The sequence below is a fragment of the Lactuca serriola genome, chromosome 4, assembly GCF_051521515.1.
Source record: "Lactuca serriola cultivar US96UC23 chromosome 4, Lser_US96UC23_V15, whole genome shotgun sequence".
In the NCBI taxonomy this organism is placed as follows: domain Eukaryota; kingdom Viridiplantae; phylum Streptophyta; class Magnoliopsida; order Asterales; family Asteraceae; genus Lactuca; species Lactuca serriola.
The window spans coordinates 365,281,706-365,306,622 of record NC_136411.1 but is presented as its reverse complement, the minus strand read 5'-3'; the positions used below and the strand labels follow the sequence as shown (position 1 = coordinate 365,306,622).

The following is a 24,917-nucleotide window of genomic DNA, read 5'->3' as shown; positions in this document are numbered from 1 at the left end:
CGGGTAGCCGTGTATCGGGTGCAATACCCAAGGCATATGAAATGAGAGTAAACACCATTTGAACACTCTTTTACCACTCATCCACTCTCTCTCACTACTTTCTCTCTCTAGACCCGAACCCGACTCCAAAACCGCGAATTTCGGCTTCCAAACGTAAGGATTTATTCCCTATCTTATTCTAAACATACTTCATTGTATTTAGAGGCCAAAAATCATAGAATTTAGGGGATTAAAGGGAGTTTACGGCCTAGGAAGCCCCTTAGGCCGTAAACACCTAAAACCTTGCCAAAAACCCCATTTTTCCTTCCTTTAAGCTTATGTACTAATTAAGGGATTTACCTAGGTGAGTTTGGACATGAAAACTTAATATTTTAGAGCCTAAAAAGGAGTTTACGGCCCAAGCTTGTGCTTAGGCCGTAAACACCCAAAAACTCTTGATAAATGTCCCAAAAACTCATCTAGGGCATGTAGGAATTTAGCTATGACCCTAGGAAATGTTTAAGGCCATTAAGCATCTCATTTTGAAGCCAAAAGAAGAGTTTATGGCCAAGGCTATACTTGGGCCGTAAACTCCCCAAATCCTATGCCAAAATGTCCCATAAACCCACCTAAGGCTTTCAAGAATTTATCTAAGACTTAAGGAAGTGATTTAGACCATTTAAACATCCATTTTGAGGGACTAAATGGAGTTTACGGCCCAAGCACAATTTTGGACCGTAAACTCCCCAAAATGTCACAAAATGAGGGTTTTAACCCTCCAAATTAGTCCAAGACACTTGCTAGTAAATTAGGGAAGTGAAATAAGGCCTTAACTTGCAATTTTGGAGGAACACATGAGTTTACGGCCAAGCCTAGGGGACTTACGGCCGTAAACTCCCAAGGAGTAGCCTTTGGGCCGTAAACTCCAAGGGAGTGAGCTCATGGACTCCCCCGCAAACCCCTCTTGGCCTTATACCAATCCCGGGAACCCCTTCTAGGCCCTAAAACCCCGAATCAATGCTAGAATGCCTAAATACTTTAATGAAAAGCATAAAATGATTAATTTATTGTAAAATACATATTTCATATGGAATTAGGGGCCTAAAAGGTGCACAAGTCGTTATTTGGTACAAAACGCTCAATCGACACTTTTACCCGATTTACCCGATTCACCCGATTTACGCGATTTCAGGTGAGTTCATACCCCTTTAATGAACCTTTCAAATGTTTTATATGTTTTAGGGGGGGCTACAAGTCAATTATACATGTTTATGGAAATTCATACAAGTCATTTATTCATGTTACGGAAATTAATCACATGTGATTCACTATCCGTAGTTCAAATCACATATGATTTACCACTATGCTTTATAAAAAGGATTTTCGTTTTCAAAACCATTTTGGATAAAAGATCAATTTTCTAAATATTCCCTTTTGACAATATTTTTATTAAATAAATTCCTTATAAAATGTAACCACACCAATATATTTATATAATTAAGGCTTGAAGGACTTAGGACCGATAGCTCGCCTTATTTCCTGTTCTTGTTTGATTGTGGGCTTAGGGTAGTTGTTATCCGTCTGACTGTCGTTGATTTCTAAGTTATATATCATATATATATATATATATATATATATATATATATATATATATATATATATATATATATTAGTTTTGGATACAAGTATTTTCATTTCATTCAATGTTTAAACCACTAAATTGACAAGAATCATACGCACTAAGTTAACTATAATAGGTATAGTTAAGGCCACTATTACTCGCTATAGCTACTACTCTACACACTATAATACACTCTATAATGATACTATATACTAATACGAGAACATACTACAAGTATACAAAAGACTACTACGCTATAATACAAGAGAAAGCACTAATCAAGAGATAACACACTAACCCACTACGAGATACTCTATTCGCTACGCACTACGCCCAGAGTCTTCTGGCAGGAAGACAACGCTATTTGTATAGATCTATACGGGGCAGACGCTATTACATCCCGACTGGTAACTTCAGTCCGAGTCGTACAGGTCCATGGATGCCACTACTTCACTACACTGTGCATGACCGGGAAGGTCATGGGGTCCTCTATTACTCACACTATCGGTAACATACAAGAAATACACTATCACCACACTAAAATACTAATTAAGAGTTAAGTTAAAATCCCGAAGTAATCAAGTATCTAACACTATAGAAAGTTTGCACCACCATTATTGATTTCAGGCATAACCTACCATATTGCATTACTTATTGGAAACCCACTATTATACTGTTACAAGGAATGTTATCTTCAAAAATGAAAATGATATGTTTCTTAAAGGTTTTCACTTACAACGTATTTCTGGAAAATATAGGATTTTCTACCACTTATGATTGTAAAGTTGCAGCTTTTCATACTATCGGTTCTAATGCTTTTATACGAAAACTCACACCAAATTATTATGAACTCACCAGCTTTATGCTGATATTCGTTTTCAAAATAACTTGTATTCTCAGGTCAAAGATAGACAGGTACAGGCGCGGCATTTTGGAAAAGGTGGAGCATACAATATCCATCTCTTATTTTTGTAATACTTTTGGTGATTGTTAAACATTACAAAACACACTTGTAATTAAACTCACTATGTAATGCAACGGTTGTATGTTTCTTGTTTTTACTATTATGCAATTATGATGATACTGTACATGACGTCCTCCACCCCGAAACGTATTCCGCCGTTATCGGTTTTGGGGTGTGACAGACGGGCAGAGTGAGCGGAGGATTCAGACGCTCGAAGACATGCTTCGAGCATGTGTGTTGGATTTCGGCGGGAGTTAGGACACGTACTTTCCCTTGGCAGAGTTTTCCTACATCAACAGCCATCATTCGAGCATTGGTATGCCACCCTTTGAGCTGTTGTATGGGAGAAGGTTTCGGACCCCCATTTGCTGGGAAGAAGTAGGACAGCATGTGATGGGTAGTACTGAGATCGTGCTTCAGACGACAGAGCAGATTCAGCAGGTCAGACAGAGGTTGTTGACTGCTTAGAGTCGTCAGAAGAGTTATGCGGACAGACGCCAGTCCGAGATTGAGTTTCAGGTCGGCGACTTCGTGCTCCTGAAGGTCTCTCCTTGGAAAGGGGTGATTCGATTCAGGAAGAGGGGCAAGTTGGGGCCCCGATATATTGGTCCTTTCAGGGTGATCACAAGGGTAGGCAGGGTAGCCTACCGGTTGGAGTTACCTACAGAGTTGGGTCAGATTCATGACACTTTCCACGTGTCGCAGCTGCGAAAGTGTATAGCCGACGAGTCGGCAGTGGTTCCATTAGAAGATATTCAGGTGGAAGCGAGCCTGAATTATGTTGAGAGACCGGTGGTGATTAGGGATCGGAAGATCAAGGTTTTGAGGAACAAGGAGGTGCCCCTGGTTCAGGTCCAGTGGCAACATCGAAAAGGGATAGAGTTGACTTGGGAGCCGGAGCGTGAGATGCGGGAGCAGCATCCAGAGTTGTTTGCAGAATGAGACTTCGAGGGCGAAGTCAAATTCTAGTGGGGGAGAATTCTAACATCCGGATTCCCAGGTATAATAATTTACTCCTTTATTTTTTTGGAGATTGTGAGTAGACTCGGCGAGTTGGTGTTTAAACTCGCCGAGTATGGTCCCGGATTCATGTCCGGGTTCACATCCGGACTCCGTGAGTCCATGAGTGGACTCGGCGAGTCCACGCTGTTTAATGAAACCCTAATTTCTTGGGTTTGGGACCTATTTAAAGGCCCTTAGGGCCGTTATTTGCAGCTACCAAACCCCAGAGAGAAACCCTAAGAGATCTAGAGCGTTTGTGAGGAAGGAGAAGCCATTCTTAAATTCCCTCTAAGTATCTTTACTACTTTAAATTTGTAGCTACCAAACCCCAGAGAGAAACCCTAAGTATCTTTACTACTTTAAATTTCGGGACGAAATTCCCTCTAACGGGGGGATGATGTGACAACCCGATATTTCAACTCTTTGTAATGACCTAAAAAGTCAAGTATTGTAACCACTTTTGAGTTAATAAAATTAACTTTGATAATAAAATGTCCAAAAAGTTCTATTTAAATTCCTTCTATGTTTAAATGTCTTTAAACCATGATCGTACGTAAAAAGAACGCCCAAATCCGACTTCGTATATTGAAGTTATGATTTTTCCAAATTCGGCTTAGCAACAGACAACTAAAACCTCGAATCGGAGATCGAGCGACTTTTGGCCGGAATGACCTAAACGAGAATCGAAGGTCTCGACAATGGTATTTCAGCGGTAAAAAGTCTGGCAAAAACCGACGTCAGATAAAGAAGTTATGAATTTTTAAAGAAATTCCTTAATCACGTCATTTTAATAAATAAATAATAAAAATAATTTCGGAATTTGCCAACGGAATCTAAACGAAAGTTGTAGAGCGTAGTCTCACCTACGCGTGGATATAAAGACCATCGAAAACAGAGTTCGTATGAAGAAGATATGATTTTTTGAAGTTTATTAAATAAATTATATATTTATTTAATTCAAAAATCCGGTAATATCCGAAGAGGACTCAGCGTCCTCATCCGAGGTACGCGTCGCGTAACCCTGTATGCCCTGCGTACCCGAGGGCCTTGGTCTCGGTTCGTCCACGTCGCCCTATGCGAGGCTACCGACCCGCCCATCCGACCCGCCCCATCCGATCCGTCCCATCCGAAGCCGAGGCAGTCGAGGACTCGGTCATGCATGACGTACGAGTACGCGCTGCGTACTAGCGTACGCCCCGCGTACCGAGGCTTCTCAGACCCCCTATAAATAGCATGCGAGGGCTTCCGAAAAAACTTGCTCATTTCTCTCCTTTCTCTCACGATCTTGCCTCGTTTTTCGTGCCCGTTCAAACCCGAAGCTCTGGTCTTTTTGCTCAAGTCCCGAGGGTCGATTTTACTCCCGAGATTCCCGAGAATCCCGAGAAAAATCCGTTTCCCGAGACGAAACTCTGCCCGGTTTTCCATCTCGCTATCTTCAAACTTTCAAGTGAGTTCATACCCCTTAATCAACCTTTTTAAATATTCTAAATGCTTTTATATGCTCTCAAGGGGGGGAATACAAGTAAACACACGATTATTATCGTGTGTTAAATAAAGAATTATTTTATATGCTTTTATATATCCAAATCGCATGTGCTTTATAAACTTTATAGAGAACTTTCATATATATATAACACATGTTACAATAGCATTCTATCTTTTGAAATATAAATTGTTGTAATGCATGTATAAACTAAACTTTTCTTAGATTATATGTATACTTGTCTATCTTAGGCTCTACAAAAATCTACGCTTTCATAACAAATGATTCCTTTTCTAGGTATTTCTAAACAAACAGACACACTTTTAGAAAACTATAATAGGTATAGTTTTACGAACAAATTCCTAACTCTTATGTACTAGAAACATGAATTTCAAGAAGTCACTTTCATATACAAAAACAAACGAAACATTTTAACAAGTAGATCTGTTTTTATACACCGGTTTTTGTGAGACACTAACTTCACGTATGTTCGAGTACACATTTCAAGTCCTGTATTATATACCAGAATCCTTTGGAGGGGGAGCATGGTGTTTGTGTATAGATCTATACGGTCTTGACAACCCGCGCCCTCACTGTTAGCTACAGTCCACCGTTTGGGGTGACAAACGTCATAACATTCCAACGCCTGAAGAACGTTGTGTATAGGCATTCCGAGTCAATAGTATGGTTATAAAAATCACATGGGGTATTAAAAATGCATTGATTTACAAGGTTTTCAAACACATTGGTTATTTTACACTTACATACATTTTAGAAAAAAACATTGATCTTGAGTGAATGCTACTTTTATACTAGTAGAAAATATAGGATTTTCTAAACACAAACAAACAAAGAAAAAACATTTCATTTCATACAAACATTGTCACTTAAATACTTATGAAACTCACCAGCTTAAATGTTGATCTACTCTTTCAAAATTACTTGTATGTCCCAGGGAATCAGTAATTTCAGGTATCATTATGCTTTTGATGAAGGGATGCTGCGGCGCCAGTTTAATCTCGCATTTTGACATCATATTGTAGTTGGTTTTGAACATGTAACTTTTGACAAATGTAAACTTTCAATTATATATATGATGGTTGTATTGCTTTCTTTACTATGTATTCATTTGTTACGTTACCACATGAAGTCATCCGCCCCCGAACGTTTCCGCCGTTCAGGTTTGGGGGTGTGACAGATTGGTATCAGAGCAATGTTTATAGTGAACTAAGTATATCGAACCACATAAGATATACAAACTATAAATGCTTAAGGGACTAATACTCTGTGACAAAACAATTTTTCTTTTTACGCTTAAGCAGCGTTGCATTCAACTTAAATTGATAGTTCATTTAAGTACAATTACATGCATACCACAAATTATTTTCGTGTTATCCAACTATAAAAGTATTTAGACAAGTTGACACTATGATTGAGACTCGATATATGTAATCAGATTTTGAACAAATATAGCGCGATCAACTATATTTGCCCGAGATTGGACCAACGTATATCGAGGAATGATCGTAGTAAGCAACAAGTCAAAACTTACCAAACCATTACAAGAATCAAACACAAGAATTTAAATACTATAGGAGTATTTGCTACCTAAACTAGTTTAACTTACATGTTTTGCATATTTCAACTTTATTCAATTCTTATAACCCTATTTCTCGTACAGTCAAATGGCTGGATTTCACCACCCTGGCGACCCCTACTTTCCCAACCAAGGCAACGGAGGATGGATCGAAGATGATCCCGAAGAGGACGAGGAACCCATAGAAGTGGGTGATGACTCCAGTACCGACTCAGAGCCGGAAGTTATCGATCCACCACCCATTCAACCTCCCGTCTTCGTAAGGAACTTTCAAGGACCGACTCCCGTCTGGGGAAGTCACCTCCACCATTGGAGCCAACAGCAAAACCTACGCCCTCCCTACAGCATGTGCCGGGACTTCTATGATGTTCGCGGCGGAGGTTCGGCTGATCGAGCACTCCCGGTAATGGTGGGTAAGTTAGCCAATCAGTCCTATCAGTCCGGAGTTCAAGCTAGCCGACTCCGGGATGTCAACATAGAAGTGCAGGTTCACACTTCTGACATCCGTAGGCTAGACAAGATACAAGACAATGCTCAACTCCAAACCGAAGCATTTCAAGCGCAAATGATTGCAGCCCTCGCTGAACTGAGGGAACAACAAGCCGCTTTTGATAGGCGTCTAATGGAGTCAAAGCAATCAGATGAGGAGTCAAGCTCCAAGCGTAACCTGCATCGCAAGTAGTGCTTGTCAAAGACTCAAATTTTGTTATAGCTTAGGACATCGGCTAAAAGTCTTTAAATTTCTCGAACTTTGTAATCGGAGACCCTTATAGGGGTCAAATTTTCATGATCGTTGTAACAACTTTTATATTAATATAAGTGACACTATTATTACTACGTTAAGTATTTCTTTCAAACCTTGAAAGGTCTTTGAGAAACCAAATACTTGTTTCATACTTTCAGTCTTACAAATAACTTTCATTCTTCTATTTTAAAACTCATACTATCATCTGTTGTTGAACTATAGCGATTTAGTTCATGAGACACATACATTTTCTGTTCTATGGAATTCTTATCCTTGTCTTTTCAACCTATAGTTGAAGGATGCCTCCGCGTAGGAATCCAAGGCGAAACAATGGTGGGGAAGCACCTGTACCACCACCACCTCCACCACCTCAATTTGATGTTGTTATGTTCCAAGCAGCAGTCACCGCAGCGGTGGCAGCTGCCATGTCACAGATCAATAACTCGAGTACTAATGGCTTGGGATTTGGCACACACCCATCCAACCATGGCGAGAGTCATGGACCACCTCGAGAATGCACCTATAAGGACTTCACTAATGCCAAGCCCCGGATGTTTTATGGAACTGGTGGTGTGATGGCCCTGAGGCAGTGGATTGAAAGGACGGAGGCAGTCTTTGAAATCTGCTCCTGTCCCGAGCACAGCAAAGTCAAATTTGCAACTTTCACCCTTATTGATAAAGCTTTAACTTGGTGGAATGGCCACGTTAAAGTACTTACCCTAATCGTGGCAAAATCCATAAGCTGGGAGAGCCTGAAAGCCATGATGATGAGAGAATACTGCCCACGGGGAGAGATTCAAAAGCTCGAACACGAACTATGGACTCTCGGAATGCTTGGTACTGACATCGCTACTTATACCAATAGATTCTGCGAGCTGGCAATCCTTTGTCCAGATATGATTGCTCCCGAGAGCAAGAAAATAGAAAGGTACATCTGGGGACTGACGCCCCAAATACGATCAAGCGTGTTAGCTTCCAAACCTAACACCTTTGAAAGTGCTAAGGAACTGGCACAATCTCTGATTGACTACGGAGGTCATCAGAACTCAACCACTCCTGCACCAGAACCACAGAAAGGGAACAACAACAACAACAGGAAGAGAGTATGGAATAAAGGGAAGGGTGGGTCTTCCCAAGAATCCGCAAAGAAACAACTGGTTTCAGTGAATGTTGCCACTGTACCTACTACAGCTCCTACAAATACCTACCCAACAAAGCCTTATGTAGGTAACCTCCCAAAGTGCACCAAATGCACTTACCACCACCATGGACCTTGTCGGGAAATGCAGTGCACCAACTACAACAGAAAGGGACACACAGCCCGTTTCTGCAAAGACCCCGCAAAGCCGATCACTCAAGTTCCCAGTGCGGGTGTAGGGCAGACTTGCTACGGTTGTGGCGAGGTGGGCCACTACAAGAGGAACTGTCCTAAGGCAGCAGGCACCGGCGGTGTGGGACGAGTTTTGGCAATAGGCCACGATGAAGCTGTAGCTGACCCAACTATAGTTGCTGGTACGTTCCTTCTCGATAATTCATATGCATGCATATTATTCGATAGTGGAGCGAAGAGAAGCTTCGTAAGTCAAAACTTTATTCATTTACTTAAACCTAAACCTAGCAAGTTAGAAAAATCATTCACTGTAGAGATGGCCAATGGAAAAACCAAAAACACTAACTACATTTACATGGGTTGTACGCTAACTTTAGACGGCCATTCTTTTCCAATCAATCTCATGCCGGTCCAAATTAAAAGTTTCGACGTCATAGTCGGCATGGATTGGTGGAGTCTTCTTCGCGCCGACATCATGTGCTTTGAGAAAGCAGTCCGTCTTAACCTCCCTAACAACGAAACATTAGTTATCTACGGCGACAAATCAAGTACAAACCTTCGCATCATTTCGTGCATCCAAGCTCGAAAGTGCTTGCGGAAGGATTGTCGAGCATTCCTAGCGCACATCGTTGATACAAGTCAAGAACTGAGGGACATCAAGAACATCTCGGTAGTACGCGACTTTCCCGATATCTTTCCAGAAGAACTACCAGGATTACCACCGCAACGCCAAGTCGAGTTCAGAATCGACTTAGTTCCAGGGGCTACCCCAGTAGCGAAGTCGCCTTATCATCTCGCACCAGTAGAGATGCAGGAACTTTCCAGTCAACTTAATGAACTCCTTCAAAAAGGATTCATAAGACCAAGTTTCTCACCTTGGGGAGCACCGGTCTTGTTTGTAAAGAAGAAAGACGGATCGTTCCGTATGTGCATCGGCTACAAAGAGCTGAACAAACTTACTGTCAAGAACCGTTATCCTCTACCCTGTATTGACGACCTATTGGATCAGCTTCAAGGAGCGAACTACTTCTCAAAGATAGATCTACGATCCGGATATCACCAATTACGAGTTCTAGAGGGGGATATTCCAAAGACAGCTTTCCAAACTCGTTATGGACACTACGAATTTGTAGTGATGCCGTTCGGATTAACCAATGCACCAGCAGTATTTATGGACCTAATGAATAGGGTATGCCGTCCTTACTTGGATCAGTTCGTCATCGTCTTTATCGATGATATACTTGTCTACTCCCGAAGTGAGGAAGAGCATAGTCAGCACCTACGAAAAGTCCTAGAAACACTGCGAACGGAGAAACTCTATGCGAAGTTCTCTAAATGCGAATTTTGGATTCGAAGAGTCGAATTTTTAGGCCACGTTGTTAGCGAGAAAGGTATACACGTGGACCCCTCCAAAATTAAGGCCATTGAGAACTGGTCGGCACCAAAGACACCTACAGAAATTCGTCAATTTCTAGGTCTCGCTGGCTACTATCGCAGATTCATAAAGAACTTCTCTAGCATTGCGAAACCTCTTACTACATTAACCCAGAAAGGCGTGGCCTTTGACTGGGAAGCGAAACAAGAGAAGGCATTCCAGACACTAAAACAGGCCTTGTGCACCGCACCGATACTATCCCTCCCCGAAGGGATAGAAGATTTCGTAGTGTATTGCGATGCGTCAAATCAAGGACTTGGTTGTGTTCTTATGCAGAGAGGGAAGGTTATTGCTTATGCCTCCCGACAGCTTAAGACACACGAAGTGAACTATACGACACACGATCTTGAGTTAGGAGCAGTGGTATTTGCTCTGAAGATCTGGAGACACTACTTATACGGAACAAAGAGTACTATATTCACCGATCACAAGAGCCTTCAACACATTTTCGATCAGAAGGAACTCAACATGCGACAACGACGATGGGTTGAGTTACTAAATGACTACGAATGCGAAATTCATTATCATCCTGGCAAGGCCAACGTGGTAGCTGACGCCCTCAGTCGAAAGGAATACACTGGTCGGAGGGTCAAATCTCTGACTATGACTATCCATTCCCACTTATGCACACAAATTAAGGAGGCACAAATGGAAGCTTTGCAACCTGAAAATGTGGCGGGTGAATCCCTGCGAGGAATGGAAAAGAATCTAGAAGTCAAGGGTGGTGGAGCCTACTATCTCATGGACCGAATCTGGACCCCGAAACATGGTGGTTTCAGAAACGTAGTCATGACCGAAGCTCACAACTCAATATATTCCGTTCACCCAGGTTCAGATAAAATGTATCTGGATCTTAAGAAACTGTACTGGTGGCCTAACATGAAAGCAGAAATTGCTACCTTCATAAGTAAATGTCTTACTTGCGCTAAGGTTAAGGTCGAGTATCAGAAACCGTCAGGATTACTACAACAACCAGAGATAACAGAATGGAAATGGGAGCGGATTACTATGGACTTCATAACCAAGTTACCCAAGACGACAAGTGGACTCGATACCATATGGGTCATGGTCGACAGATTGACCAAATCTGCGCATTTCCTACCCATCAAGGAGACTGACAAAATGGAAAAGCTTACAAGAACTTACTTAAGGGAAGTAGTGCGACTGCATGGTGTTCCGATATCCATTATCTCCGATAGAGATAGTAGATTCACTTCAAGATTCTGGCAGTCACTACAAAGTTCCCTGGGACTAGGCTAGACATGAGTACAGCCTACCACCCACAAACAAACGGACAAAGTGAGAGAACGATACAAACTTTAGAAGATATGTTGAGAGCCTGTGTGATTGACTTTGGAAAGGCATGGGATATCCATTTACCCCTTGTCGAATTTTCATACAACAATAGTTATCATACAAGCATAAAGGCTGCTCCGTTTGAAGCCCTCTATGGTCGAAAGTGCAGATCCCCTCTGTGCTGGACTGAAGTTGGCGATACCCAATTAGCTAGAGGAAGAGTTCTTGAAAGCACTCTCACCGGTCCGGAAATCATACGAGAAACGACTAAGAAGATCGTTCAGATTCGTGAACGATTTAAAGCCTCTAGAGACCGACAGAAAAGCTACGCTGACCAAAGGAGGAAACCTTTGGAATTCCAGGTAGGAGACCACGTCTTATTAAAGGTCTCACCATGGAAGGGTTTAATACGCTTTGGAAAGCGTGGGAAACTAAATCCAAGATACATAGGGCCTTTCGAGATTCTTGCCAGAATCGGCCCTGTGGCTTACAAGCTTAACCTACCGCGTGAACTTAGTAACATACATCCAACCTTCCACGTCTCAAACTTGAAAAAGTGTCTGTCCGATGAGACTCTTGTTATTCCACTCGACGAGATCGAGATCAACGAGAGCCTCAACTTTGTGGAAAAACCAGTAGAAATCATGGACCGAGAGGTCAAACAAACAAAACAAAGTCGCATACCCATCATGAAGGTTCGCTGGAACGCCAAGCGGGGACCTGAATTCACATGGGAATGCGAAGATCAGATGAAACAAAAGTACCCTCATCTCTTTCATGTTCACTAGTATCTTTACTACTTTAAATTTCGGAACGAAATTCCCTCTAACGGGGGGATGATGTGACAACCCGATATTTCAACTCTTTGTAATGACCTAAAAAGTCAAGTATTGTAACCACTTTTGAGTTAATAAAATTAACTTTGATAATAAAATGTCCAAAAAGTTCTATTTAAATTCCTTCTATGTTTAAATGTCTTTAAACCATGATCGTACGTAAAAAGAACGCCCAAATCCGACTTCGTATATTGAAGTTATGATTTTTCCAAATTCGGCTTAGCAACAGACAACTAAAAACTCGAATCGGAGATCGAGCGACTTTTGGCCGGAATGACCTAAACGAGAATCGAAGGTCTCGACAATGGTATTTCAGCGGTAAAAAGTCTGGCAAAAACCGACGTCAGATAAAGAAGTTATGAATTTTTAAAGAAATTCCTTAATCACGTCATTTTAATAAATAAATAATAAAAATAATTTCGGAATTTGCCAACGGAATCTAAACGAAAGTTGTAGAGCGTGGTCTCACCTACGCGTGGATATAAAGACCATCGAAAACAGAGTTCGTATGAAGAAGATATGATTTTTTGAAGTTTATTAAATAAATTATATATTTATTTAATTCAAAAATCCGGTAATATCCGAAGAGGACTCAGCGTCCTCATCCGAGGTACGCGTCGCGAAACCCTGTATGCCCTGCGTACCCGAGGGCCTTGGTCTCGGTTCGTCCACGTCGCCCCTATGCGAGGCTACCGACCCGCCCATCCGACCCGCCGCCCCATCCGATCCGTCCCATCCGAAGTCGAGGCAGTCGAGGACTCGGTCATGCATGACGTACGAGTACGCGCTGCGTACTAGCGTACGCCCCGCGTACCGAGGCTTCTCAGACCCCCTATAAATAGCATGCGAGGGCTTCCGAAAAAACTTGCTCATTTCTCTCCTTTCTCTCACGATCTTGCCTCGTTTTTCGTGCCCGTTCAAACCCGAAGCTCTGGTCTTTTTGCTCAAGTCCCGAGGGTCGATTTTACTCCCGAGATTCCCGAGAATCCCGAGAAAAATCCGTTTCCCGAGACGAAACTCTACCCGGTTTTCCATCTCGCTATCTTCAAACTTTCAAGTGAGTTCATACCCCTTAATCAACCTTTTTAAATATTCTAAATGCTTTTATATGCTCTCAAGGGGGGGAATACAAGTAAACACACGATTATTATCGTGTGTTAAATAAAGAATTATTTTATATGCTTTTATATATCCAAATCGCATGTGCTTTATAAACTTTATAGAGAACTTTCATATATATATAACACATGTTACAATAGCATTCTATCTTTTGAAATATAAATTGTTGTAATGCATGTATAAACTAAACTTTTCTTACATTATATGTATACTTGTCTATCTTAGGCTCTACAAAAATCTACGCTTTCATAACAAATGATTCCTTTTCTAGGTATTTCTAAACAAACAGACACACTTTTAGAAAACTATAATAGGTATAGTTTTACGAACAAATTCCTAACTCTTATGTACTAGAAACATGAATTTCAAGAAGTCACTTTCATATACAAAAACAAACGAAACATTTTAACAAGTAGATCTGTTTTTATACACCGGTTTTTGTGAGACACTAACTTCACGTACGTTCGAGTACACATTTCAAGTCCTGTATTATATACCAGAATCCTTTGGAGGGGGGGCATGGTGTTTGTGTATAGATCTATACGGGCTTGACAACCCGCGCCCTAACTGTTAGCTACAGTCCACCGTTTGGGGTGACAAACGTCATAACATTCCAACGCCTGAAGAACGTTGTGTATAGGCATTCCGAGTCAATAGTATGGTTATAAAACTCACATGGGGTATTAAAAATGCATTGATTTACAAGGTTTTCAAACACATTGGTTATTTTACACTTACATACATTTTAGAAACAAACATTGATCTTGAGTGAATGCTACTTTTATACTAGTAGAAAATATAGGATTTTCTAAACACAAACAAACAAAGAAAAAACATTTCATTTCATACAAACATTGTCACTTAAATACTTATGAAACTCACCAGCTTAAATGCTGATCTACTCTTTCAAAATTACTTGTATGTCCCAGAGAATCAGTAATTTCAGGTATCATTATGCTTTTGATGAAGGGATGCTGCGGCGCCAGTTTAATCTCGCATTTTGACATCATATTGTAATTGGTTTTGAACATGTAACTTTTGACAAATGTAAACTTTCAATTATATATATGATGGTTGTATTGCTTTCTTTACTATGTATTCATTTGTTACGTTACCACATGAAGTCATCCGCCCCCGAACGTTTCCGCCGTTCAGGTTTGGGGGTGTGACAGGTCTGAACTTTACGTGATTATCATGCTTGGGAAGGCCAGATCTATGAATTAAAGGAACAGATCTGACCTCAGGAGGTCTGTGGAGTTTGTGCATGGCATGAACTCGCCGAGTCCGAAGAACGACTCGGCGAGTAGGATGACAGTGTCCCGTAAATCACTCAGTGAGTAGATTTGCCGAGTTGAGGAATAACTCGGTGAGTCAAGGAGAGTTAGGGGAATGGAGTTCAAAGCAGAACTCGCCAAGTTGTTCTTGAGACTCGACGAGTTGAGTCGGGGTGGCCCCGCGATTCATGCCAGGTGTGGCTCGTCGAGTCACGAGAAGGACTTGACGTGCCAAGAGAGGGACTAAGAGAGTCATTGGACACGTGTAGACTCGTCGAGTCGCCCAAGTGAACTCGACGAGTCGGGTCAAAGTTTGACCGTTGACTTTTGTTGACTTTTAGGGTTTGGTCAACAGTGAGGCATTTGAGCCAGGAGAGGGGTAAAATGGTCTTTTACCCTTCTGAGGATGTTAAGAAAGGTTGGAGTATAGTTATATTTATGGGAGTATTTGCTTTATGTGATTAGGCGGAGGCTAGATCACATTTCTACGGAGATAGAGACTTACCGAGACACCTGAGGTGAGTCTTCTTGCTATATGTTACCTAGAGTGGTGTTATGTGATGACCAAAGGGTCCTGTGTGTTATGTATTAGATTATGTGCTATGTGATATATGTGTGTTGCATGATGTTATAGACCGGACCGGAGGGTCCAGCTACGGGACTGGAGGGTCCCGCTGAGACACATCGACCAGAGGGTCGTATATTAGCCTCGAGTGGCGTATGTTTTGTATGCGGTATTTTGGGGAACTCACTAAGCATTTATGCTTACGGTTATTGTGTTATGTGTTTCAGGTACCAGTGATGAACGCGGGAAGGCGTCGGCATGATTCGTACACACGCATATTGGATTTTATATATTTAGATCTTGGGGTTTTGTACTGATACAATGATGATACAATGTTTTTTTTAAAATGAATGTGAATGATATTTTATGGTTTTTCAAAAGCAAAAAATTGCTCAAATTTTACGGTGTTACATCGTGAGCCTTGGTCTTGATTTTGGTGGTTTAGGCTACTTGAAGTGAAAGAAGAAGAAGTTGTTAGACTCGTTCTTTGGAAGGAAGCTTAGAGATCCACATTTAGCTCCATCTTTTGGTGACTTTTGAGGTATAAAGTCCTAAACTTTACCCTTGTGTGTTTAGATCTCTTCATGTCATGGTTTTTGTGCTTTTGGTCCCTTTTTGGGTTAGTTTGATGAGCTAAGTCGTTTGAGGGGTTTATTATTTTAGATCTAGGCATATTATGAGTTTCTTAAGCTTAAAGGTGCAAACGTTATGGGATTTATGGTCTCATGCATGCATTAAGGCATCTATTAAGTCCTATTGAGCTTTAAGAGCTTCATAAATCATTGCATGCATGTAAAGTTAGCAACTTTACGTGATAAACCATCTCAAGGAAGTCAAATATAAGTTTTAGAGTGATGTCCTAAAAGATTAAGAGCTGGAAAATGAAAAATGGCCAAACGGGGAACTACATTGGGTGTACAAGAAGGTACGCTTAGCATACAAGCCCTAAAGTGAGTACGCTACACGTATGTGCTAAGTACGCCCCGCGTACTTAGCCAGTTGGGCTTCGATTTGGGCTTTATTGGACTTAGATGCTTAAGGCCTTGTTGGGCCATCAAGTTTTGGGTTGATGCCTGTTTTGGGTTCTCTTGGAAAAGGCCCATGAAAGGGTTTGGACCCAATTTGGAAAATTGGGCCTTGGATGATTATTTTGGTAATTAGGCCTTTTGGATTGTAGGTTTGGGTCTTAGTCTTGGATCAAACTATGTAAGGGGTAAAATGGTCTTTTTACCCTAATTTTGGACTGATGGTTATGGATTAGAATCCAATTATTAACTGGAATTTATTTGGTATTGATAGCTCGAGGATTTTTTAAACCATCATCCAAAGATTTATCAGCGTGATTCAGCAGTTCGAGGTGAGTTTCCTCACTTTGTTTAGCGGGTTGAAGGCACCAATTTCGGCCCATGATTTTTTTTATGTTAGGATGCTAGATGTCTACGTGACTCTTGCATGTGTTTTGTACTCGTATGCTTACCAGGCGGGGGCCGATGACTATATTGTATGCTATGTGCCTTTATGATTACTGCATGTATATATGTTTATATGTTATATGTTTATATGTATGTCGGGCGGGGCCTGATCAGTGTATACCGAGCAAGGCTCGATGTCGGGCGGTGCCTGATGAAGAGCGGGCCCATATATGTTTATTTGTGTATATATGGTATGTGGTATTTGGGGAACTCACTAAGCTTTGTGCTTACGGTTTTCAGTTTATGTTTTAGGTACTTCTGGTTCCAAAGGGAAGAGCTTGGGATGATTGCAGAGTACACACCACTCGTTTCCGCATCTTTGTGATTTACTTTGATTTTGAGGATGCATTGATACATATTGATAACCTTGGTTTTATGATAATAATTTGGGAAATGTTTATTAATCTAAAAACAAAAAAAAATATGGTCTTATTTTTTGACGTTACACACGAAGAACTTCATTCACTTTTACCCCCTGGGAGCATGCAATCACCTCTTTCCTCAATGGGGACTGATTTACCATTAGGTATAACCATTGGTGAATCAAAAGGTACATTCTTCTTGCTTTCAAGTAAACTGGGCAAGAATGTAATGTGCTCGGTACAGCCAGAGTCAATAATCCACTCACCTTTACTCCATACTTTACATGTCATGTTTGCAACACGTGGAACGACTTCTTGATTGTTGGCTTTAGAAAAATGCTTCACAAAAAGTTAGTACTGCTCATTCATTAACTTTGGTATGGGGTTGGATTCCGGCTCAATGTAGGCTGCTCTCGGTTTTCCCTTTTCTTTCTTTCCTAGACACTACTTTGGTTATCCCACCAATTTGAAACACCCTTCTTTCTTGTGTCCATTCTTTCCACAGAACGTGCAATGGTCATTCTCTTTTCTTTCTTTGTTGTCTTTGGTGGTTCTTGTCAAGTTTCTCTCTTTGAACGCGTTAGAGTTTCCATCTCTCCTTTGGAATGCCTTGAATGATGCAATTTTGGGTTGAGCTCTCTTGTCATTCGAGACCAACCTTTGCCTCTCATCTTCCACCACCATATGATACATATTGCCCAAAGTAGGAATGGGTTTGGTTGCTAGGATTTGTGTTTTGATGACATGAAACTCATAATCAAGCCCCATAATGAACTAGTACAAGAGTTCCTTTTCTTGAAACTCGTCCATCCTCTTTCCAACATCGTAGGAACAATTATAAGAAGTGCAGTGTGGGAGTGGTTGGATCGACGCATTCTCATCCCATAGAGATCGAAGTCTCGTGAAGTATGTGGAAATGGAGGCTCCGTCTTATTGATTCACTGCAATTCTTTGTTTCGGTTCATAAGCTCTGGGTGAGCTTTCCTTGCCAAATCGTTCAAGAAGATCTGACCAAATATGTGAGGCAGTAGTTGCATAGCTCACGTTGTTACATATGTTCTTCTCCATTGCAGTCGTAAGCCAACCCTTTATCATTGCATCACATTGCATCCAAGCCATGTAATGTGAGGTTCCTTTTTCTTGATAGTGTCGTCAACAAACTTGATTTTATTTTTGGCGAAGAGGAAATTCTCCATTTCCTGGACCAGACAACGTAGTTGATGTCACTGAGAACATCATTCACATGAAGCTGTTTTGGTGAACCTGTGGGTGAGTGTAATGGGGAGAATTGTAGTCGATTGTAGTCCCTCAACTTTCCCCTATGTTGTCTTTGTTCTTGGGATCATCTCCCGCCATCCTTCAAGATCGAAACAGGAGGGATTCTTGTATTTAGGATCTCGAAACCTGCTCTGATACCATCTAGAATTCGATGGTATCAGCAATGAACTTGTTATTGATTAATCTCAAAAAAAAATTATGATGAGGAAACGGAATACATGGGAGAATAAATACTATGAGACCAAACAAACTAAGCTAAACAATCGGCGACGATAAACATACAACCTATCATTATTGTAAACTATCATTATCCTATAATTTTTGCAGTGTATTTAGAAATTGAAATGCTTTATAATAGGAGTAGATAGTAAGAGATGACAAAGACCTTTCTTTACTTTCTATGGGTTGAGAATAATATATAGAGATGTTAAACCTATTTAATCAAACTGCTTCAACTTTTTTTTTCATGTGCTAAGATTTGCATAAAAAGTCATATTTGTAAAATGGGTACATTGTACACAACAATGTAACGCAACATCATTACCATTTCTTTTATTAGCAAATATATTGACATGCACATGTGTATCATCATTAACATGTGACACATGCATGTATACCATTAAATTGTTATAAATTCTAGAACTATCCTAACGTCCTAACGTATTTATGTTTTTTTAACGGCAAAAGGACAACATATATAAAATATAAATAGCCAAAATAACAACATTGTAAAGAGAACAACATAGAAATGCAATATAATTTAAGTGTTTTCGTCACCTTTTCTGATTTGCCTTGTATTGTTACCCTAGAGAAGATGGTTATATATGATGTTGCTCATATTGTATGTTCCAATAACACGTCATTTGTGTTATTGTGTATTGTTTTCCGTATCGTGATCATTGAAGGGTAGTTCAGGAAAAGACATATTTATGTATTTTGTTTTTTCTAGAGTAGAAAAATTAAGATGAGATTATTTAATATTATTAATAGTTATATTTAATTTCATGAGACTAAAACCACTAAATATACGGCTACTATTGTGGCGGTAATATAATGCACCACATGCGTTTGGCATAAATTTATCACCAAGTTTTAAAACCTATTATAACATACTACGATGAAGTAATTATTTAATAACTATGATATTAATTAGGCATGTATCAAAACGGAAACCATTGTTGGTACGTGGTAGACGTTTGACCGATTTAGTATGTTTCCTGATTAATTAAGGTTTTGAAGTTTACTATTGGATGAATGTAACATAAATAAATTTGATAAGTATAAAAATTATTAACTTAAACTGTTGTTAAATAATTAGATGGCATTATATTATAGAAATATTTCTGACTTATAAATATAGTCATTTTTAAATGGTTTGGTTGTCAATTTTGTCCCAATCCAAGTTAAAATGACTATTTTGCCTATTTGTTATCTACTTTACAATTTCTTTTATTTAGTTGGTTTACATTTCAAAATATTAAGAAATAAAATTAGGCTCCTACCCAACACTCTTCTCCCTTTTGAATCCTTACGTTATGAGATTTGAACGATTGCCTCCACCATCTCTCCTTAACTCGCCAACCATTGACACCCCGTGCATGGTCACTGACGGACCACCTCCACCATCTTTCCTCAACCCTCTTTTCATCTTCAACATGAGAAACCTACACTGCCACCATCATTAACAACACATGAGGAGCCTCTACTGATCCCGCCATCTCAGTTATCGAATTAGGTAACTTTCATCTTACATGTTTATCTATACATTGATCATCCAACACACACCATCTACTCACCTCCCAGACCAACACTAGGGACCCTTATCCATGTCACAATCGCTACCGATCTCAGACTCGAATGCAACATTAACAAGAGGATCGACAAACGGAGCCTATTGTGGGTTTTATTTGCAACATTTTTATGTTTAGGTTAAATAAAAGAATATGAATCGTTGCTTTTAAGAGATAAAAATCAAGCTCATTAAAAACATGCAATAATTGTAAGATCTAGAAGAACATCAATTTGGTCCAAGAGATCGATTTGGTGGTAACGAATATGTTTTAGATTTTGTGTGTGTTCCTGAATACAAATATTCGATGTGGTATAACATAAGGCACTAACAAGACTTTTTCTTCTAATACTTTGGTCTTTACTAACACTAAAAAAAACTACATAATTTAACTACATTCTTAATATTAATGTAATAGAGTAGTTCCTTGTGTTATAGACTAACGATATTACAATTTTAATTATGAAATTATACAACTAGAAGCAAATTAGTCAAGAACTCTCCAATAAAATCACCGAGTCGTCGAAATCATATGTCATATCTTCTTTATCTATAAAATCAAGAATATGATGATATTTTGATATGCATTATATAACTAGGTGTAAGACCCATGTATTACATAGGTTAATTAAATAAATTAAATATAAATGTTTAAATATTTAAGAACTTTGGATTTATAAGAAAATACGAAAACCAATGAATTATTAAAATTGATTTTTTTATCTTTTAAATTTAAATAAATAAACAAAATAAACTAATGAGATTTAATTTGAAAATTTTAAAATAAGAAGATAAATTTATTAATGAAATTGATATACATTTATTACTACATTTATTTTGATTATTACATTAAAATATTATGTGAAATTTATTAAAATAGAAAAACTCATAAAATGACATGTGGAAAAGAAATTAATTCAAAATAACCATAAAATAACATTTGACAATTTGAATGAAAGTGTAACATGTAACAAAAAAACATTCATTTATTAAAATAGATAAGTTAAGTAACGGTGTACCCAGAATCTAATCAGAATGGATCAGGTCAAATAACATCAGTCCGGAATGGTCTATTTCGGAAAAAGTAATTTTTCAAAAAAAAAAATCAAACTGATAATTTTTTCTAATAAACAATGCATAAATATTAGGTTACTCAATTTCCTTTAAATTAATACTTGATTTTTATTCGGTCAATCACCCAACCCGATAACTTCAAATATCAACCCGATATTTTGATTTAAAAAAATAAGAAACGATATCTCGTATCTGGGACCCACAATTCGCAGTCATGATCTTTCTTTTCCCCGCCCCCCTCGTCTCACGTCTCTCTCTCTCTCTCTCTCTCTCTCTCTCTCTCAACAAACACGCAGATCATCTCGCACACAAACATTAAACCCATAAACCACTCTTTCAAGACGTTGCTTCTACGATCCCTTTCGTGAAATAGAGTTCTTGATCCAAAAAATAACCCTTAATCCAACGCCATTTATGTTATACCTCCGTTTTTCTTCGCTTCGTTATTAAGCTAATTCAAAAAAGTAATCGAAACAGAAAAGGTATGCTGTAAGTTAACCGATTGTTCAGTTTCATCTGTTTTGGAATTCTTTTTATCTTTTGGTTATTGGGATTAAATGCAGTGGTAGAGATAGGAAGAGACATCAAACACGTTTTCTGTTAACTGGTCCTATTTCTTGTTACCTTAATTGTTGTTGTGGTGACAAGTTTTTGATCGGTCTATCATGATGATTGTAAAGGGTTTATATTATTATTACTTTTATTAAATTTCTGAACTTGAGCTCTACTCGCGATTGAATTCGGCCATGTGATTTGAAAATTTGAGGTACAATCGTTTACCTGTGTGCTTTTTCTTACGAATTGAATGCTCAATTTGTGTGTTGATCGATTGGTGTGTGTTTCGATTCTAATTAGAAGTTGTTGAATTGCAGTTTTGGTATAAATGATTCGAACATAATTCCTCATAAAACTCATATTGCTTTTTTTATTAGTCATGATTCTGTTTTTTGTCCAGATCCGATTCCAATTCCTCCTATTTAATTGATTGTATGCAATATCACATAAATTACACCCATATGATCCAATGCACTGTGCATATATTCACTCATAATCAGATCAGAATAACGATAAAGTGTTTGTTTGTTTCAGGTCGATAAATTCCCGAAGCTTTACGTTTTAAATGAATACCACAAGTGAAGAAATTCGAGAAGATGGAAAGCAGAGAAGAAAGTCCATAGGTACTCCAAGCTCTATGAACGGCGGTCATGGTGGTGGTTTGACCGTTTCCGGCGGCAAAACCAGACGATTCTCCATGGGCATACCAAGTTCCCGAAAGAGCATTGGAGAAGAAGGTAACATCGTCCCTAATTATCTCAGAGCTTCAACTGGGTCATGTCACGATTTCTGTAAATATGGTAAGAAACATGAACAATCAAAGTCTTCAATCCCCATAAAGTTCAAAAGATCAACAGCTGTCAATAAAGAGAAAGTTATTACAACAACTGTAGCTCCAATAGAAAGAAAGAAAGCAATCAAACCTTTTCAAGATCCCAAAATTCAAACGCCTCTTGAATTAACCAAAAAGGATGTCTCAATCTCATTAACATCTAAAACGACACAAGTTTTGAAACGGGTTATGTCAGCAAATGGGAAACCTAAAGATAAAGAGGTCAAATTGGGTCAACGGTCAACTTCTCTTGTGAAACGAAGTCCAGGGTCAAATGCGTCAAATGGAGAGGTTGTTAAGAAGAAAGATACTATTCGAATTGTCAAAAAGACAGGGATTACCCCTAAAGCTGTTAAGAAAGATGTCGTGAAGGGTACTCCAGTTGAATCAAAATCCCCTAAAGTTTCTTCTTTGAGTAGGGCTACAAGTTTGAAGGTGATAAAACATAAGAGTGTTAAAAAAGTGTCTCCATTAAAGGATCAAAACATAGTTCAAAAAATCGAGGTCAAGCAAATTGAAACAGAATCCGAGGCTAAAAGTGGGAATATTGAGTTCGATTACATTCATGAAACTGTTGGAATCGTTGATTCTCCCTCATTTCCATCACTGGAATTGATGAATGATCCTGTTTCCATAAACGGGTTGGAAAAAGATTCGATGATCACACAATCAGTCTATGAAAGCTCCAAACTTGAAGATGATTCATCAATGGCAGAAGTCTTGGAAAAGCCCCAATCTTTTTCAGAAGTTGAAGAAAATTTGTTAATTGCGCCTCCTGTTTCTGAAAGCTCTCAATCTTATTATGATGATGAGGTTCTTGAAGATGAATCTGATTTCACTGATGAAGAGACTGAAAGTGATAGTGATGATGAGAAAGTAAACTCCACCGAAAACAACAAGATCTCAAGAAAGGGTAGAATGGTAATTTCAGAAGATAAAGATGATGAAGGGGTGAAGTTAAGGTTCAGAAGAGGAAAGATTCTTGATCTTCAATCTGAGAATAACGGACCTCGAAGGCTTAAATTCAGAAAAGGGAAAGTTATGGAGGGAAATGAAGAGAGACCACATGTTTCTAGAAGAAGTTTTGAAAAGAAATATGAAAAAGAAACAAACAATGATTCTATTTCAAACAATGGTCATGAAAACGTTGTTTTGAAGCATCAAGGTGATCAAGGAAGGAAAGATGCTCAAGGGTTGTTTAACAATGTCATTGAAGAAACAGCAAGTAAGCTTGTTGAAAGCAGAAAGAGTAAAGTGAAGGCATTGGTTGGAGCTTTTGAAACTGTAATCTCTCTTCAAGATGGAAAACCCTAATGAAAAATTACTGCTTGTTTAACTACTGAGGTAAGTGACTTTTGATGTGTTTTTTTCTCATTTTGTTTTTGAGGTTTGACTTGTGTATAAATAAAGGAAGTGACAATCTTATAACTTTACAAGTTTTATATGACTGTTTGGTTTGTCGAACAATGTTGACTTATAGTGAAATTATATCTATCTTTGTTTGTTCTTTTAACTATATAAGTTTTCATTAGGTTGAAGAATAAATGATTTATGTCACAACCTATCATCAATATGGTATTGAAATTCTAATTGTGCCAAATGCTCAACATATGTGTGATTGGAGTAGAATATCGACATGGTAGTTATGTGGTTCAACAAGATGTTAATATCTACAATGTCGTTAGGTGTTATTCCCTGTAATTCTTAAATTACAAAAGAAAGTGTAGTCATTAACGATTACAAGTATAGTCATTAACAAATACAATACAACTTTTTAAAAGAATAGTTTTTAGACAAAAGTAGTCTTCATGTCTTCTTCGAACCCATGTTGTGAGGCAGTCACCACAATGATGGACATGATGATCGATGAGAATGCAATCTCTTGCATTTTCTCATTCCTATCGGATCAACATATACAATGGTTCCCATCCTTATCTATGGAGAGTAATAACTACCTAGGAGATATTATAGGACTAGTTATTACAAGCAAAAAGAATTTGATAATACAACATAATATTTATCATCTATAGTCCCATGCATTCGAAGGAGAGGTGGACGGATGCTAAGACTATCTCAAAAATCATTGAATAATATTCATGGGAGACCCTTAGTAAAAGCACCCACAATTTGATAATGAGACAGAACATGCAACACAGAAGCAACTTTTCACAAATAAAGTTTATATTCATTTTGATATGTTTGGTGTGTTGATGTTGAAGTGAGTTTACAGTAGGTAAATGACACTCAAATTGTCATAATAAACAATGGTGGTATTAATAAGAGGAAAATGGAGCTCAAGTAGGAGATTG

General features: G+C 38.9%; 1 protein-coding gene across 3 annotated transcripts; it reads left to right on the top strand.

Moving 5' to 3' along the window:
• The first annotated feature begins 21,481 nt into the window (after nucleotides 1-21,481).
• LOC145097673 (uncharacterized) lies at nucleotides 21,482-24,121 on the top strand. Of its 3 annotated transcripts, none has more exons than XM_079035294.1 (2): nucleotides 21,482-21,703; nucleotides 22,311-24,121. In XM_079035294.1, the coding sequence occupies exon 2, from the start codon at nucleotides 22,342-22,344 to the stop codon at nucleotides 23,920-23,922; it is 1,581 nt and encodes a 526-aa protein (XP_078891420.1). In that variant the 5' UTR covers nucleotides 21,482-21,703; nucleotides 22,311-22,341; the 3' UTR covers nucleotides 23,923-24,121. The 3 variants fall into 3 exon arrangements, with proteins under 3 accessions (XP_078891420.1, XP_078891423.1, XP_078891422.1); XM_079035297.1 differs by having other exon boundaries at nucleotides 21,482-21,710; XM_079035296.1 differs by lacking the exon at nucleotides 21,482-21,703 and adding an exon at nucleotides 21,779-21,987.
• Nucleotides 24,122-24,917: the final 796 nt, after the last annotated feature.